The sequence below is a fragment of the Leptopilina heterotoma genome, unplaced genomic scaffold (genome assembly GCF_015476425.1).
Source record: "Leptopilina heterotoma isolate Lh14 unplaced genomic scaffold, ASM1547642v1 Lhet_114, whole genome shotgun sequence".
Lineage (NCBI taxonomy): Eukaryota > Metazoa > Arthropoda > Insecta > Hymenoptera > Figitidae > Leptopilina > Leptopilina heterotoma.
Genome location: NW_025110833.1, coordinates 758,075 through 776,505, shown reverse-complemented (window position 1 = coordinate 776,505; position 18,431 = coordinate 758,075). Strand labels below are relative to the sequence as shown.

Below are 18,431 nucleotides of genomic sequence, written 5' to 3'. Positions count from 1 at the left end.
CTGAAAAAAAATTTATTTGATCTGGGTTGTCGCAAGTCAGGGAATTCAGGGAAAAGTCAGGGAAAGTAGAATTGGTCACGGAAAAATTAGGAATTTTTATTAAAAGTACTGGAAGAAATTAAATTTTAAGGATTCATAAGAAAATTCTGAATTTTGGTGTTTTTTCGACTCATGAACTATGAAATTACCAAAAAACCTTCAATTCTTTCTATTTCTGACAATAAATTCTTATTAAATTTTAATTAATTTTTAATTTTTTAATTTTAATTAAAAACACTAAAATAATTTATTTTGGAGAAGTTATAAATGATGGCAAAAAATCAATTATGTTCAAAAATTTTTAAAAATTCTCATCAACATTTTAATTATTTTTATAAATAATAAAATTCTTCTCCGAAATTCAATTATTTTCGAAAAATTTAATAAAATTCTTGGCCAAATTGCAATTATTTTCAAAAATTTTCCTCAATTCAATGATTTTCAATATCTAATATTTTAATAAAATTTTTACAAACAATTCAATTATTTAAAACAAATTTTGATAAAATTCCACGTAAACATTTCATTAATTTCATAAATAGTAAAAGTTCACAAAAATTCAATTATTCACAAATTGGTTATAAATTTCTTCGTAATAATTCATTTATTTTCATAAACTATACAATTTTTTACAGAGATTCAATTTATTTTCGTAAATAATAAAATTCTTCTCCGAAATTCAATTATTTTCAAAAAATTTAATAAAATTCTTGACCAAATTGCAATTATTTTCAAAAATTTTCTTCAATTCAATGATTTTCAATATCCACTATTTTAATAAAATTTTTCAAAAGAATTCAATTACTTGAAAAAACATTTATTAAAATTCTACGCAAACCTTTAATTATTATTTTCATAAATAGGGAAAATTCAATTATTCACAAATTTGTTATAAATTTCTTCGTAATAATTCCATTATTTCCATAAACTATATACAATTCTTTTTACAGAGATTCAATTATTTTTGTAAATAATAAAATTCTTTTTAGGAATTCAATTATTTTCATAAATAATAAAACTCATTGCAGAATTTCCATTTTAATCGAATTCCTCGACAAATGTAATTATTTTTAAAAATTCTATTAAAATTCGTCGAATGAATTTCATGATTTAAAAATGTATCGTGATAGAATTCTTTATGAGAATTCAATTTTGAGAAACATTCAATTATTATTAATTTAAGTACAGTCTTTAGTTCTTTTAGTACTTTGTACGAAAGGGTTTTACCTGTCAACTTCTTGAATAAATAAATAAATTATTCAATAAATTATTTATTTTTGTATTTAATTGATTGTAAAATAAATAAATATATATTGAATTTTCGTAGAACTTTCTAATAAATATTGATTAAAAAATGAATTTCAGTTTAAATTTTCGATAATCATTGAACATTAAAAGCGTTACAGAGTAAATTTTTAGAAATAATTAAAATTTGAATAAGGTTTCAATTTAAATTCTTTGAAAATCTGAATTTTCCATACTTTTAACTAACAATTCTGCAGAATTAATTTTTTTGAAAAAGTTTAACTGAATTTTTTTAAAAATTATTTTATGTCTTTATTTTATATTATACCTAATAATTAATTGAAGAAGTTCCGTATAAACGAAATTCCGTGTAAAATTGAATTGTAAACAAATGGATTTGAAAATTATTAAAAAACTTTTTCAAAAATTATTAAAAATAATTGATTTAAAGAAAAATTGTAGTTAAAATTTCTAAAAAAATAATAATTTAATTAAATTGATGGAAATAATTTTGAAGAAGTTTTAGTAACAATATTCTTTTATAATATAAATAATTTTTTGAAATCTTAATTCTTCGGAAAAAATAATAATACTTAATTACATTTTTATTTAAATAAATGTAATAGAACATTTTTTTTAGTATCTAATAAATTTTTAGAATGTATCAGAATATTCTTTAGGATCAGGGAAAAAGAAAAAATTTTGTCTAGAAATCAGGAAAAAGTTGGGGAAAAAAATTAAAATTTTTGTAGCAACCCTCTTGATTCAAATAACCGATTAATTGACTATTTTCAATTAAATATTTACTTGAATCAAATAATATTTATTCGAGTCAATTAAATTGTATTTGAAGCAATAATTTCAGTATTTGAAGGAAATACCATTTAATTGACTCCAATAAATATTATTCGATTCAATTAAATAATAATTAATTGATAATAGTGGAGTAATCAATTAATTGAATCATATAAATTTTTTTTCACTGTAACAAAATTACTCTGACAATTATATTAATTTAGTTACTCTGAATTCCATATTTGGTATAATTATAAACACAATATAACATTTTCTGCCCATAACATATTGTTATTAATAATAATATTTTTATTATTATTATTATTATTATTATTATTAATATTATTATTAATATTATTATTTTTATTATTATTATTATTGTTATTATTAATTATTATTTGGAACTACAATGTGAAATTTGAGCTTTACTTTGCTTTTAATAATTCTAATAATAGGAGATAATTATTATTGATGCTCGAGATTGTTATAATATAATATTTGCGAGGAGAGAAAATATTTCCCAAAGCCTTTTGACAAACATTATTAATGAGGCCCTTGAGGTAATTTTAAATATTATGCAAGACAGAAAGATAATTCCACATGGAACAAATTTATTATGTTCAAGTAATTAAGGTGGTCAGGTATTGTTAACGACTACTGACTAATTAACCACAAACACTTTCGGTGAAATCCTCTCTTGAATGTACACATGTATATATATGTGCATTGTTTGCAATACCACATTGCGCTCGATAATAGGATTCTTGAAACGAAAATATTTCCACAAAAAAAAGAAAACTATTTTCGAAAAAATCTATTTACTATATAAAAAAAAATCCTTTTTGAGAAAAATGCTTTCTTAAATGGAGTACCATTTAAGAAAGCATTTTTCTCAAAAAGGATTTTTTTTTATCGTAAATAGAATAAAAAATAAGCCCCATTCTACGTGAAGCGTTTTTGACTTTTAATAAAAGTTGTAATTAATAATAAAATGTTTAATTTTTTATTTATCGAAATTGTTGAGGAAGGAAAATTTTTTTCTTTTTGCAGATTAAGACAAGACCGAGGCGGTGGTGCATGGTGTCCAAAAACAATGGTGACGAGCGAGGGGAAGGATTATTTGGAAATAAATCTTCACAGTCCCAGAATAATAACGTCAAGTCGAACGCAGGGAAGATTCGGCAATGGAAAAGGCGTCGAATACGCGGAAGAATTCTTCATCGAATATTGGCGACCCAGCTTCAACAAGTGGGTGCGCTGGAGGAATCGTCGTAGCATTGAGGTAAGTGCTTCGCTATTGCAATTGGTTGTACATTTTCTTCGATACACTTTCTATACAATTTCATCGACAAGTAAAACTATAGTGAGTCTCTCTCTTTTTTTCTCTCTTTCTCTTTTTTTCTCTTTTCTCTCTCTCTCTCTTTCTCACTGTCTTTCTTGATATCTTTTTTTATATCTTTTTTGATATCAAGAAAGCGAGAGAGAAAAAGATAGCAAGAAAGCGAAAGAGATAGTAAGAAAGAAAAAAAGAAAGAAAGAAGAAAAGAAAGAGAGAAAGAAAGAAAAAAAGAAAGAGAGAGAGAGAGAGAGAGAAAAAGAAAGAGAGACTATTGAATAATGTAGTAGAGAGAGAATTTGATTATATTCTCCACGAACTTGCAGCCTAGACAAGAAACAAAAAAAGAATTCATAACGTCTATAGAGAATATAACGATGATCTACTTTTACAAAGTGGGGGGGGGGGATATTTCCGTACTTAACACAAGAAAAATATAAAGATACGATATTTATAAATTGCAGTTAAGCTATAAAATCATCATTGAACCGTGTTTCAATTTGACAGTTGACTTCGATATAATTATAATTGTACGAAATTCAATTTACTAATCATCTTCTCTTTAGTATGACAATTTAATTGTAATATTCATTAGACTATTAAAAGCATCGATATGAGATATGTGGACGATTAGCTCTCGAGTAATTGTCATGACGAATTTACAATTACAATATTGTAATTCACCCAATAAATTTACTCCTATCCAAATGGCACGAAAATTATCCGCAAGCTTGTAGTCAACATTCTGTGATATTCTTAAATATCACTAAAAGCTTTGAAAATTTCCATAAAAAGGACGTACTCTCTAAATTTGAATCCAGTTAAAAGTAAATGATTTCAATGTAACAATTTTAAATTAATAGTATTTAATTGCAACGAATTGATATCAAAAATTAGTTAAATTTTTTACATATTTAATTAATTATTAAAAATTATGGATTTCCAGAAGAATTTTAGTTAAAAACACTAAAAAAAAATTGAATTTTGTAAAAGTTATAAATGATTGCAAAAATTCGATTATTTTCAAAAGTAATAAAATTCTTCATAGAAATTTAATTGTGTTTAAAAAATTTTTTTAATTCTGGCCAAAATCTCGATTATTTTTATAAATAATAAAATTCTTCTTCGGAATTCAATTATTTTCCAAAATTTTCCTCAATTCAATGATTTTCAATATCTACTATTTTAATAAAAGTTTCCTAAAGAATTCAATTATTTCAAACAAATTTTTGATAAAATTGTACGAAAACATTTAATTATTTTCATAAATAGTAGAAATTCCCAAAAATTCAATTATTTACAAATTTGTTATAAATTTCTTCGTAATAATTTCATTATTTTCATAAACTATACAATTTTTTACAGAGATTCAATTATTATTTTCGTAAATAATAAAATTCTTTTTAGGAATTCAATTATTTTCATAAATAATAAAACTCATTGCAGGATTTCAATTTTAATCGAATTCCTTTGAAAAATGTAAATAATTTTCAGTGATTTTCGATATCTACTATATTTTAATAAAATTTTTCAAAAGAATTCAATTACTTAAAAAAAATTTATTAAAATTCTACGCAAACCTTTAATTATTATTTTCATGAAATAATATAAAAATTTCACAGAAATTCAATTTTTTACAATTTTTTAATAAATTTATTCGCAATAATTTAATTATTTTCGTAAATAATAAAAATTTCACAGGAATTCATTTATTTAAATATTGTTTATAATATTCTTCGCAATAATTTCATTATTTTCGTAAATAAAATTCTTTTTTATAATTTATTTATTTATTTTTATTTTAGGAATTCAATTATTTTCATAAATAATAAAACTCGACGCAGAATTTCAATTATTTTTAATACAATTTTAATTTAATTCCATAAAAAATTAAAAAAAATTTTTTTTTAATTCATAAAAATTTTATTAAAATTTGTTGATAAAATTCTAATTTAATTTCGAGAAACATTCAATTATTCAATATATTAATTATTTTTGTTATATAAATAATTGAATTTGTCGTAGAATTTTTTAATAAAAATTTATTTAAAAATGAATTTGAGTAAAAATTTTAAATAATGACTGAATATTTAAAGCATAGCCCGGTTTTTTAAAAATAATTGAATTTTGAAAAGGTTTCAAAATTAAAATCCTTGAAAATTTGAATTTTCCATACTTTTAACTAACAATTCAGAATTAATTCTTTTGAAAAAGTTTAATTCAATTTTTTAAAAATTATTTGTAGTTTTTATTATTTAGTGTATTTTTAATATAAGAATTTCCGAATAATCGAAATTTCAATTGTAAAAAAAAATTTTAATTTACAATTTAATTGTAAACAAATGGATTTGGAAATTCTGAATAAACTTTTCCAAAAATTATTAAAAATATAATTGATTTAAAGAATTTTAGTTATAAATTCTAGAAAATAATTGAATTAAAATGATGAAAATAATTTTGAAGAAGTTATTTTCTTCGTTTTCTTAATACTATTCTTATAAGTTGTTGAATTTCAAGAAGGTTTGAATTTGAATTTTTTGAAAACCTTAATTCCTATGAAAAAATAATAATGATTAAATATTTATTTGAAATAAAACTATTGATATTTTCAAATAATTTTACAATTAAAAAAATTCGTTAAATAAATGTAAGAAAACATTTTTTTGAGTATCTAATCTTTTTAGAGTGAATCAGAATATTCTTTAGGGTCAGGGAAAAAGTTATAATTTTGTCTTGAAATCAGGCAAAAGTCAGGAAAAAAAATTTAATTTTTGTAGCAACCCTAAAAAATCCAGTCACTGATTGTCAGTTATTTATGATTTTTAACTGATTCAAATTTAGAGAGTAAAACAATGGGTTCTATTCTCTTCGTTTCGATAAAAAATTGCAAGCAAAGTTTACTGTAATTTTGCCGTAAGTTTTCCCCCTCTATTGGATATTTTAAGAAATATTTTCCAAAAATTCTAGCAAATTATCATAATTAGTATTATTTATTATTATTTATTATTTTTTTTAATGAATAGAACAAATCCTTTATCTCAATATAATGCTTATACACAATTTACATTTTGTATATAGAGCCAGTTGTGAACGTTGAATATTCTCACGAATGCGACATAAATCGTCGCTAATAATTTTTATACAAAAGCTCGCGTGCTCGGAACATTTATTGTTATACAATAAGCGTCACACTGATTTTCCTATTTACAAGCGCACTTGGTTATTAATAATAATTTGTAAATTCGTGAATTCGTGCGCGCACCCTATACACCAAACGAAAATTCATGAAAAGAATATTCCCATTTAATATTCATATCGACGATTCAAAAATTAATTGACAAATAAAAATTTCTCCCCTCTTGAAAAAAAGAAATCTTATTTTTTTCGAAACAAAAACTTTTTTAAAGAATATTTAAATAAGAAAATACAAAATTAATTTTAAAAATAATCCATATTATTTCAATATAGATTTCATTTTTAATTTATTCCGTTTTAAAAGGGATGAAATTATATTTTGAAAATTAATTAAATAATTCATTACCTATACAATTCATGTTAAGATTTATAGAAAATTCATAAAATTCATATTTCAATGGAATTCAAAAATTAATATTTCACTCAAAGAATTATTTATACATAACAATATTATATTTTCTTTAATTCTCTCTAGTGAAGGTGGAAATACGTTCAAGTTTTGAATTTAATTTTTCAGAAAAAAAGTCTTTATAATATTAAATTACATTTCTTCTATATTATCGGAAATTCTTTTTTTGGAAAATAGGTCAAATAAATGAAACTTTATGTATGTGTGTAGGTATTAATAAAATAGACATTAGAAGATAAAAAATATTGAAATAAAAGTTTCATATTTAATAAAATAAATTTCAAATGAAAAAAAGAACTCATAAAGTCATTTGAAAATCGAATTTATAGAGAGAAATATAATTCATACACATGTGAATCGAAGCTTTTCGGAAGAATTTATTATTCGACCGGTGCAATTCAAGTGACATGGTATATATTCGACAGTTGGCGATCCATATATATGTATTTATAGGGAGAGGGAACGTTTTCCACGCAGATTTAGTTAAAGTGAGAAGAAAAGGTTTTCTGGGCGAAAAAAAGAAGGAGAAAAAAAAATCCAACGATAGAGAGGACATTTACCTAGTCTCAATCTAGGTAGCATGTGATCTTCGCACACTTTCCATACCTTTCCTCCCCTCTTCTTCGCCTCTCAAAAGCACTTTGAATACAGCCAAGAAACGTCGACGTTATCGTCTAGTCGTACGTGACCTGACCTTTGCCCTGACACTTTTCCCATTCGCAAATCTCGTTAGGATGGTTTGGCAAAAAAAAAAGAAAAAAAAAATGCTGAAAAATCTTTTTATCATCCACACAGATCGCTCTAAAATTCGAATGGTTGCGATTAAAGTCTCAACGATCTCAATTGTTCTTGATCAGAAACTACTTTGATTCTATGAAGCTCCATATTTGAAAGTACGTAAAAGTGGAGATGAAAAAAATATGCACTTTTGCTGATCACTACTTTATTCAGAATTGACCGGAATTTTTTTTTTTTTTTTGTTCTTTGGAGAGAAGAAAATGCAAACGAAGTGTGTTTAATATTCAACAAAATATTCTCTTGTTGAACGGTTTGTTAAAGTAGATTTGTTTCATAAATTTGTTTAAACTTTTTTTTTAATTTTTATTAAACTTTTATTTAAGTTTTACTTTGAACTCAATTTAACATTTATAGTTTAAGTTTTATTTTAAACTAAGTCTGAAATTTATATTTAATTCTAATAATTTAAAAAATAATCCTTAAAAAAACTGTGCAACTTAAGAATTAAAAATTATAGTTCAACTTTCATTTTAAACTTACACAGACCTCGGATATTATGACTTTTTCGACTTTTTCGACTTTTCTTCCAAGTTTTGCCACAAAAACCACATTTTTGGTATAAAATGCAATTTATTTCGATTTTTATAGTGTAAAAAGTATAACTATAGACAAATTTTTCAATAATTATTATTAAATGATTTTTCTAATTAAATTTTTAAAATATAGAATTAAAAAATTTTCCAATAATTTAAATTTTGTAAAATTTAACTGAAAATAATTGATTTTTTCAAGTTTTTTTATTTTTATTAAATTATTAAATTAAATTAAATTATTAAATTCTTAAAAATTTCAATGAAAAATCTTCAAGTGTAAATTTATAAATAAGAAAATTAATGAAAATTAGCTTCTAAAAATGATATTAAAATATTTTTGAAAAAAGTATTTCTTAGTATTTTTTCATTCTAATTTTTTAAAATTCAATTATTTTCAATAATTTCAATTAAATATTTCCGAAAATTCAAATACGTACAAAAAATAATAACATTAATATTTTTTAGAATTATTTTTAATAATTTGGAAAAAAGAATCATGTTCAACATTTTTTATTAAAATTCAACAAAAAATTAGTTTGTTGAAATAATTTTTTTTAATTTTAATTTTTTTTAAATTAGTTTCTTTTTAATTGTACAAAAATTCTTTAAAAAAAATTCAATTATTCTCGTAAAAGTACATTGCAATATTTTTAAAAAACTGATTCTTATAATTGTTTCATTATAATTTTTTAAAATTCATTTTTATTAGATTTATTTTTGTTTAAAGATAATCTTCGAACAGAATAAATTAAAACTTTTTAAAATTTAATTTTTCAGACTTTAAAATTTTGGAGAAATCATGTTTTTATTTAAAATTAAAATTCTTCATAAAAATTTGATTATTTCTTTTTATATTTTTCAAAAATTCAATTATTGTCAAATGATTTTACCAAATTTCAATTATTTGGAAAATTTTTCAATTGTATAAATTAAAAACCTATAAACTTTCAAAATTTATTTGAAAATATATTTAAAAAATTAATTTTAAGAATTTCTTTATAATTTTTTAAAAATCAATTACTTTCAACATTTTTGGTTAAATATTTTCAGTAATTTATCTTAATAACTTTTTTAAAAAAAACCATAAACAGTTACAGTAATTATGGAAAATAGAATTTTTGTATTTAAATAATTGGAAGAAAAATTAAAAATGACTCATTTGGAAATGAAGTTTAATTAAAAATGGCAGAAAATAATTTAATTTTTGTAGGGTTATGATTGTAATTTTAAGAAATTATTTAATTTCAGAAGGTTTTAATTTGAAATTTTTCTAATTTTATTTCCCATGGAAAAACAAATAATAATTATTTAAATATTTATTTAACAAAATAATTCAAGTTTTAAAAAATTCAATTTAGAAATTAGTGAAAGGGGAAAATCAGAAGAATAAGTACGATTCAACTTTCCATTTTACATTTCAAAGTAAAAATAAAAATTCACACGTCAACTTTTGTTATTTAAGTACAAAAATAAAAATAAACACATCCACTTTTGTTTCTTAAGTACAAATATAAAAATTAAAAATAAAATTCAAGGAAACAAAAATAAAAAAAACCAATTCATATAAAACCAAATATATAGAAACTTGTGTGACTATAAAAATATATTCCCAATTGTTGGCGGAATTATTTCAAGAAAAATTTCTTTCCTTTTTGGTTAACGAAAAAATTGTATTAGACAGAGACACGTTCAAGCGATTCGTTTCGAAATTGGCTCCAAATGTAGGTTTCTATTAATATGTACATATTCCCAATTCTCTGATATAAATGGGGCATGTACATGCGTTCGTGCACACCACTGCTTCCAATCGCCAGATTTATCACTTTATGTGGAATTTCATTTCTCCTGCTTTATATAGTTCAATAATATGAATATATAAATGCATTTCACGTTATTTTTGCCCTTTCTCTTATAAAAGCTACAAAAAAAAGCAAAAAAAGAAAAAAAATTATAAGAATAAAATTCCATAGAATTCTAGAAAAAAAGGATATAATATAATCATTCGTGTATTCTAATTTAATAAACGTGGATTTCAATATTTTATGAATAATAAGTTTCTTGAAATAAATTATTTTATGTGTAGGAAGAATAGTTTCTTCATTATATGAATAATTATGAGTAATTATTATCAATAGCTGTGAATAATTATTATTATATGAATAATTATGAATAGTTATTAACAGTTGTGAATAATTATTATGAATATTAAATAAATAATAATTTTTGATTGTTATAAAAAGAGAGTATTCATAGTTAGGAATGATTGGATCGTGAATTTCAAGGAGGGCTCAACTCGGAATATTCCATACAAATATTTTTATAACTGTCCTACATTATTCGAAAGAAATATTTCAAAAGTTGGACATTTTAATATTCCTAAAATTTTGATGGAATATTCCACAAGAACCTAGGATATTCCATAGGAATATTCTTATAATATTCCATACAGGAGTCGAACTAGGTTCGTAAATCCCGTAAAGGTTCTTAAATTTGCTTCAAGTCCGTAAAAGTCACTTTTTTTTTGAAAAAATGGCCGTAATTTGATTAAAAAAAGAAGAAAACTTCGTAAATTGTTACGATATCATTTGGAGAATTTTAGAGAAATTGCAAATGATTGAAGAAGTTCAATTATGTTCAAAAGTAATAAAATGCTTCGCAAAAATTCAATTATGTTCAAAATTTTTTTAAAATTCTTGTCAAAATTTCAATTATGTTCAAAAGTAATAAAATTCTTCGCAAAAATTCAATTTAGTTCAAAATTTTTTTTAAATTCTTGTCAAAATTTCAATTATTTTTAGAATTAATTAAATTCTTCTCCAAAATTCAATTATTTTCAAAAATTTTACTAAAATTCTTGGCAAAATTTCAATTATTTTCAGAAATAATTAAATTCTTCTTCAAAACTCAATTATTTTTAAAAATTTTAATAAAATTTATGTTAAAATTTCAATTATTTTCAAAAAATTTCCTCCATTCAATGATTTTTAATATCTACTATTTTAATAAAATTTTCCAAAAGAATTCAATTAGTTAAAAAAAAAAATTAATAAAATTCTACGCAAACCTTTAATTATTTTTATAAAATAATAAAAATTTCTCAGGAATTTCATTATTTACAATTTTTTTTAATAAATTTCTTTGCAATCATTGAATTATTTTCATAAATATTAAAATTTTAACGTCGTGGTTTTAATTATTTTCGTAAATAATAATAAAATTCTTTTTAGGAATTCAATTATTTTCAGAAATAATAAAACTCGACGCAGAATTGCAATTATTTTTAATACAATATTTTAATCAAATTCCTCGAAAAATGTAATTATTCTTAAAAATTTTATTAACATTCGTCAAATAAGAATTTAATTATTTAAAAATTTAATGATAAAATTCTTTATGAGAATTCAATTTTAAGAAACATGCAATTATTTAATAAATTGTTTTTATTTTGTATTTCAATAATTTAATTCTAGTAGAATTTTCTAATAAAAATTTATTTAAAAATGGATTTCAGTTAAAACTTTAGATTATAATTGAATATTAAAATCAATATAGCGTGAATTTTTTTAAATAATTGAATTTTGAAATTAATTTTTTTGAAAAAGTTAAATTGAATTTTATTTTATATTATTTTAAGTTTTTATTTTCTAATATATATTTAATTGAAGAATTTACGATTAATTAAAATTTCGTAAAATTGAATATTGTGAAGAAATGTATTTGAAAATTGTCAAAAAAACTTTTTGGAAAATTATTAAAAATAATCGATTTAAAGAAGAATTTTAGTTAAAAATTCTTGAAAATAATAATTGAATTGATAATGATTTTATCACTCGATCATCTTTAATTATTATAAAACATGAAGAAACCGATCACTCCGAGTCGAAGACTCGGAGTTATCGATATCTTCATGTTTCATATAGTTTTCAAAAATTTAATTTATAATTTTAAGTAATTAGTTTCAGTAATTGGTCCGTAATTTTTCATTTTTCGACGGTAAAGTCCGTATTTTTAAACACTTTCACTATGTTCTACAGTATATTCCTAAAATATTCCATGGGAATATTTCTATAATATTCCATAGAAATATTTATGAAAAGAATTTTATTTAAAGACATGATGAATTACGATATATAACAATTCAATTTCCATTGTTAATGTTTTAGAAGTGTTGAAATAGTTTTGTCGAGTTATAACTATTGCCCTTGTGGGGGGAACAATTTCTCTTAATGCGAGGTTCAACTGTTGGATGGTCTTTGCTATTGTTTTAGTTTTGGTGAGAGGAAAACTGAGATGTCCCTATAGCAATGCTTTCCTGGGGGCATATTGTTGTAGAAACCCTTGCGCGCGTACCTAACTTTCAACCGCGGGATTTATCGTGTCGCATCGCTGGGATTGTTATCGTAAGAGACTAATCACGTCTTGTTTCTAGCTAAAATTTCCCTCCCTTCCCCCCCCCCCTTTAACATTTTCTTCTATTCCTCTCAAATTCTCACAGGTATGTGATGATGTTGTTGTTTCATATAATCTAAAAAATTTTATAACTAATTTTTTTCCATTAGGTTAAAAATGTTTATTTTTTTATTTTCTTCTCAGGTTTGTATTTTATGTTTCCTTTAGTGATATTTTATTTCTACCACATTTCTTTCCTCTGCGAGTTCCTATTCTTTGTTTCGCTTTTCCGTTCAATTTTTTTTCGTAGTAAACATTCTTTCCCTTTTGCTTTCCTTCCCTTTTCCTTTTCTCATATTTTTTCTCGCAGAGTTTTGAAAAAAAGAAGTAATAAATTTCTGGCGCTATACAATCAGTTTATTCAATTCTGTTCAATTCGAAATTAATTCTATTCAATTTAATATTAATTCTTCTCAATTCAATAATTATTCTCAATTACAATAATTCAATAATTATTCTATTCAATTCAATATTTATTATTCATTTATTTCATTTCTATTCTAGTCAATTCAATATTTATTCTATTTATTTCAATTCTATTCAATTCTATTCAATTCTATTCAATTGAATCCTTTTTTCTGAATAGGTTTAGTATTTTAAATCTCTAATACGTTTCTTGTTAATAGAAATTCACATAAAGAATTTTCCAAATTTTAAATTTAAATTAAAAATTTTTAACTTTAGAAAAAAACTGCAAAGAAATTTTAATTCTTTAACATTTTAATCTGGTGAATTTTAAACGACTGCGAGAAAAAAAATGAGAACAGTTTTCTTTTTTTCTTTTCTTTATATACACAGTTTTTCCAAGGATATCAAATTGAGACAAAAAACGTATCAAAATAGTTGGGAAGCAACGTTTTGATACGTTTTTTGTCTCAATTTGATATCCTTGGAAAAACTGTGATATATAAAGAAAAGAAAAAAAGAAAAAGAAAAGAGACTCTCGTCAGAAGGTGATAACAATGCCCAAAGGAGACGTAAAGCTGATAGGAGAGGATTAGGAAGACGACCTTCACCAAGTTCTGTCCGCGCTAATGAAACACGACCTCGGTTAGCTATTGTCTCTTCCTAGTCCCTGTATATCTATTTTGGTTTGTATTCTCTGGTCCAACATTTCTCCTCCTACAAGGTCTAATGAGACAGGTGATTTAGGAAATTGAGGTGTTCCTTCTCGATACGGTTACGCCTTCTCCTTGTTTCGAGAAATCTACAACAAGATCATTGAGAGAAAAATACACCGTAAGAGCTTGCGGGAGAGGAGAGAAAATCGAACTACATTGATTCTATAGAGAGAGAGAGAATAAGAGATTTCTTCTTTTCAAAAATTCTTAAAATTTTTACTAACTATTTTATATTTTCTACTCTTTTTTCTAATTCCAATTCTCTGTTCTCTATTTTCAATGTTCTACTCTCTATTCTCAATTTTGAATTTTCTACTCTCTATTTGCTATTGTTTTCTATTTTCTTCTCTATTCTCTATTTTGTATTTTCTACTCTCTACTTTTTTTATTCTCTATTTTCCATTTTTCCACCTTCTTTTAATTTTCTAGACTCTATTTTCTATTTTTTACTCTCTTTTCTATTTTCAATTTTCTACTCTCTATTCTCAATTTTGTATTTTCTACTCTCTATTCTCCATTTTGTATTTTCTTTCTATTTTCTATTTTTTATTCTCTATTTTCTATTCTCCAATTTATATTTTTTATTCTCTGTTTTCTATTTTCTACTCTGTTTTCTATTTTTTACTATCTACTTTCTATTTCCTATTCTCATTTTTCTATTTTACACTCTCTATTTCCTACTCTTTATTTTCTATTTTCTTTTTTTATTCTCTATTCAATTATGTTCAAAATTTTTTTAAACATCTCGTCAAAATTTCAAGTATTTTTATAAATAATAAAAATTTCACACTAATTCAAGGTATATTTACAATTTTTTATAAATTTATTCTCAATAATTCAATTATTTTTATAAACAGAATTTTTTACATGGATTCAATTATTTTCATAAATAATAAAACTCATCGCAGAATTTCAAATATTTTTAATACAATTTTAATTTCAATTCTGTTGAAATTAGTTGAATTTTTAATATGTATTTAATACCTATTATTTCCAAAATTTTAACGCAATTCTTTTAAGAAAGAAATCAATTATCTTGCTAAAAATATCAAAATTCAAATTTAATTGTTTTCAAGAATTTTAATAAAATTCCTTACAAAATTTAATTATTTTCATAAATGTCAATATTAATCACGAAAATAAAATTATTTTCAAAATTAATAAAATTCTTTTCAGAAATTCAATTATTTTTAAAAATTAAATAAATTCTTGTCATGATTTTAATTATCTTTATAAACAGCACAAATTCTTCGCTGAAATTTAATTATTTAAAAAAAATTTAATCAAATTCAACGCAAACATTCAATTTATTTTTTTCATAAATAATATAAATTTCTCCAGGAATTCAATTATTTACAAATTTCTTAAAATTTTCTTCGCAATAATTCAAATAATTCAATTATGTTTATAAATAACAAAACTTTTCTCAGGAATTTAATTATTTTCATAAATATAAGAAAATTCATAGCAGGATTTGAATTATTTTTGATACAATTTTAATCAAATTTTTTGAAAAAAGGAATTATTCTTAAAAATTTTATTAAAATTCGTTTGAAGAATTCAATTACTTAAAAATTTGTTGATAAAATTCTTTATGAGAAAATATTGAGAATTCAATTTTAAGAAACATTCAATTATTCTATAAATTATTTTTTTTTGAATTTAAATAATTGATTTATCGTAGAATTTTCTAATAAAAGTTAATTTAAAAATGAATTTCCAAATAATCGATTTATTATTTATAAAAATAATTGAATTCTTGCAACGAATTTTATTACATATTTTTCAAATAATTGAATTCTTTTGAAAAATTTTACTACTTGTAAAAATAATTGAATTCTTGTGAAGGATTTTCTTAAGATTTATTTTGTAAATTTATTTTCTATTTTCTTTTTTTATTCTCTATTTTCCATTTCTGCTCTCTATACTCTAGACTCTATTTTGTATTTTCTATTATTCATTTTCTACTTTCTCCTCTCTGTTTTCTAATCTGTTTTCTATTTTTTACTTTCTATTTTGTATTTTCCGTTTTCTATTTCCTACTCTCTATTCTCTATTTTGTATTTTCTCTCTATTTTCCATTTACTGACCCCTATTTTCTATTTTCTATTCTCCATTTTCTATTTTTTATTCTCTGTTTTCTATTTTTTACTATCTATTTTCTATTTCCTACTCTCTATTTTCTATTTTCCACTCTCTATTTCCTACTTTTTACTTTCTATTTTTATTCTCTATTTTCCAATTCTGCTCTCTATTTTCTAGACACTATTTTCTATTCTTCATTTTCTATTTTCTAAACTCTCTATTATTCATTTTCTTTTTTTATTCTCAATTTTGAATTTTCTATTTCTATTTATTTATTGATTTCAATGAAATAAATAAATTTCGATTTCTTTTAAATCGAAATAATTGTTTTAATTTTTTAACCTCCCATTTTAATTTTAAAAGTCCAAGTGTATTTTTAATTTTTATACAATTTTATTAATTCAAATCTTACCCAGAAGCTCATAAGTTTGAATTTAATTTTGGGAAAAGCGCGAACTATATTAGGCAAAAAGCTTCTTGAGACGTAAGTCGAGAAGAGTAAATAATGAAGTTTAAGACGCGCGAGTGAGAAGGATAGAGAGAAAGAGAGTTAAACGATGATGCTGTCAACGTTCGCAGTTGGGGAAAATCGTGTTTGGATATCGAAAAGTTGTCGCTCTGTTTAACTTAGCTGGTAATACTGTTAAGTCCGCGGGTGAGCTTCGGTGATTTCCATCGGAATTTCAATCTCGTTTATCTGAAGGGTAACTTTAACGCGCTTCAGCGCTCGCCACTGCCGCGGGACGACCACGTATCGAATTTTAATCAATCACCTGTAGGGACAGCCAATTCCAAAGCCAATTAACATATTCATTCTACTCCCTCCCTCCCTCCCACTCTCTCTCCCTCTCTCTCTCTTCTTTTTTTTCTTTGCTTTAGAAAAACCAAACTCAACTCACAATACGCCAGCAACAGACACAACATTCTCTCTAATCTTATTACTGAAAATAGAATAATTTTTTGAAAATAAGTAAGAATTTTTGCCATGAAAATAAAAACAGGTTTTACTGTAATCGACTTTTTTTTTGAAATTTTTGAAATTTTACGATTTTCTTGAATTGTAAAATTATTCAAAAACATCAATAACTTCTTTTTTAAATAAATATTGAATCATTATTATTTTTCCATAGGAGTTAAGATTTTCAATAATTTCAAAATTAATAAACCTTTTGAAATTCGACGGATGAAATTATTATTAAATAATAATAATATTATTCCATTATCGATTTCTTCATGTTATATAATAATTAAACAGGACTGAGTGATAAAATCATTATTTTATATTATTAAAATTTTATTACTGTAACTTCTTCAAAATTATTTTCATCATTTCAATTCGGTTAGCATTTTATAGAATTTTTAACTAAAATTCTTTGAATCAATTATTTTTAATAATTTTTGAAAAAGTTCTTTGAGAATTTTCAGAACCATTTGTTTTCAAGTCCATTTTAGTAAATTTCGACTATTTGAAAATTCTTCAATTGAATATACATTTGAAAATAAAAACCTCAAATAATATGGAAAAATACAATTAAACTTTTTCAAAAAAAATTAATTCCACAGAATTGTTAGTTAAAAATATGAAAAATTCAGATTTTCAAAAGATTTTAATTTAACCCTTTAATGGCCAGTGGTACACATACGTACCACCTACTTCAATAAATAATAACTTTCTTAAAACTTAACGGATCAACTTCGCTAAGGTCTCATTTTGAAGGGGTGAGCGAGAGTAACAAATACATATGAATGCCATTTTCTAAAATACTACCCTTCTGAAATACACCCCTTCAAAAAACGCAAAAAATGACAAAAATTTAAAAAAAGGTATAAATTCAAGAAAAAAATTTTTTTTCCGGGTTTCAAAGTAACATATGTTTTAAAATATTATAAACTTTGTAAAAAAAATTAATAAGAAAATTTTACCTCAGGGTAAAAAGATAAATGAAAACTATCCCAAAAAAACGAAACAATTTAAAAATCTGCCAAATTTGCCTAAAATTAGTTACTCGAGGGTTTTTGGGGTCGCTGTTTACGAATCCAATGTTTGTTTTCAAAAATTCAAAATGGCGGATCCAACATGGCGGACGATAAATTAAAAATTCATTAGATTCGTCCAAAAATTGTTACTTGGGGCTTTTCGGGGTCGCTGCTTACGAATCCGATGTCAGATTTCAAAAATTCAAAATGGCGGATCCAACATGGCGGACGATAAATTTAAAAATCTACCAAATTCGCATAAAATTTGTTCGTCGGGGGTTTGCAGGGTCGCTTATTACGAATCCGATGTCAGTTTTCAAAAATTCAAAATGGCGGATCCAATATGGCGGACAAAAAAAAATAAAAAAAATTTATCAGATTCGCCTGAATCTTGTTATGCAGTTAGTATGGGTGGTTTCGAGGGGTGTGCTTAATAATATTATCTACAT

The 18,431-nt window shown here is 23.1% G+C and overlaps 1 protein-coding gene across 2 annotated transcripts in view; it reads left to right on the top strand.

The window, feature by feature from the left end:
• The window catches only part of LOC122507572 (discoidin domain-containing receptor 2), a 256,292-nt gene that overhangs the window by 148,322 nt on the left and 89,539 nt on the right, over positions 1–18,431 (top strand). For both annotated transcript variants that reach the window (XM_043620369.1, XM_043620373.1), the window contains one exon: positions 3,130–3,361. In XM_043620369.1, coding sequence (XP_043476304.1) covers positions 3,130–3,361 — 232 coding nt within the window. The remainder of the gene's footprint in view (positions 1–3,129; positions 3,362–18,431) is intronic.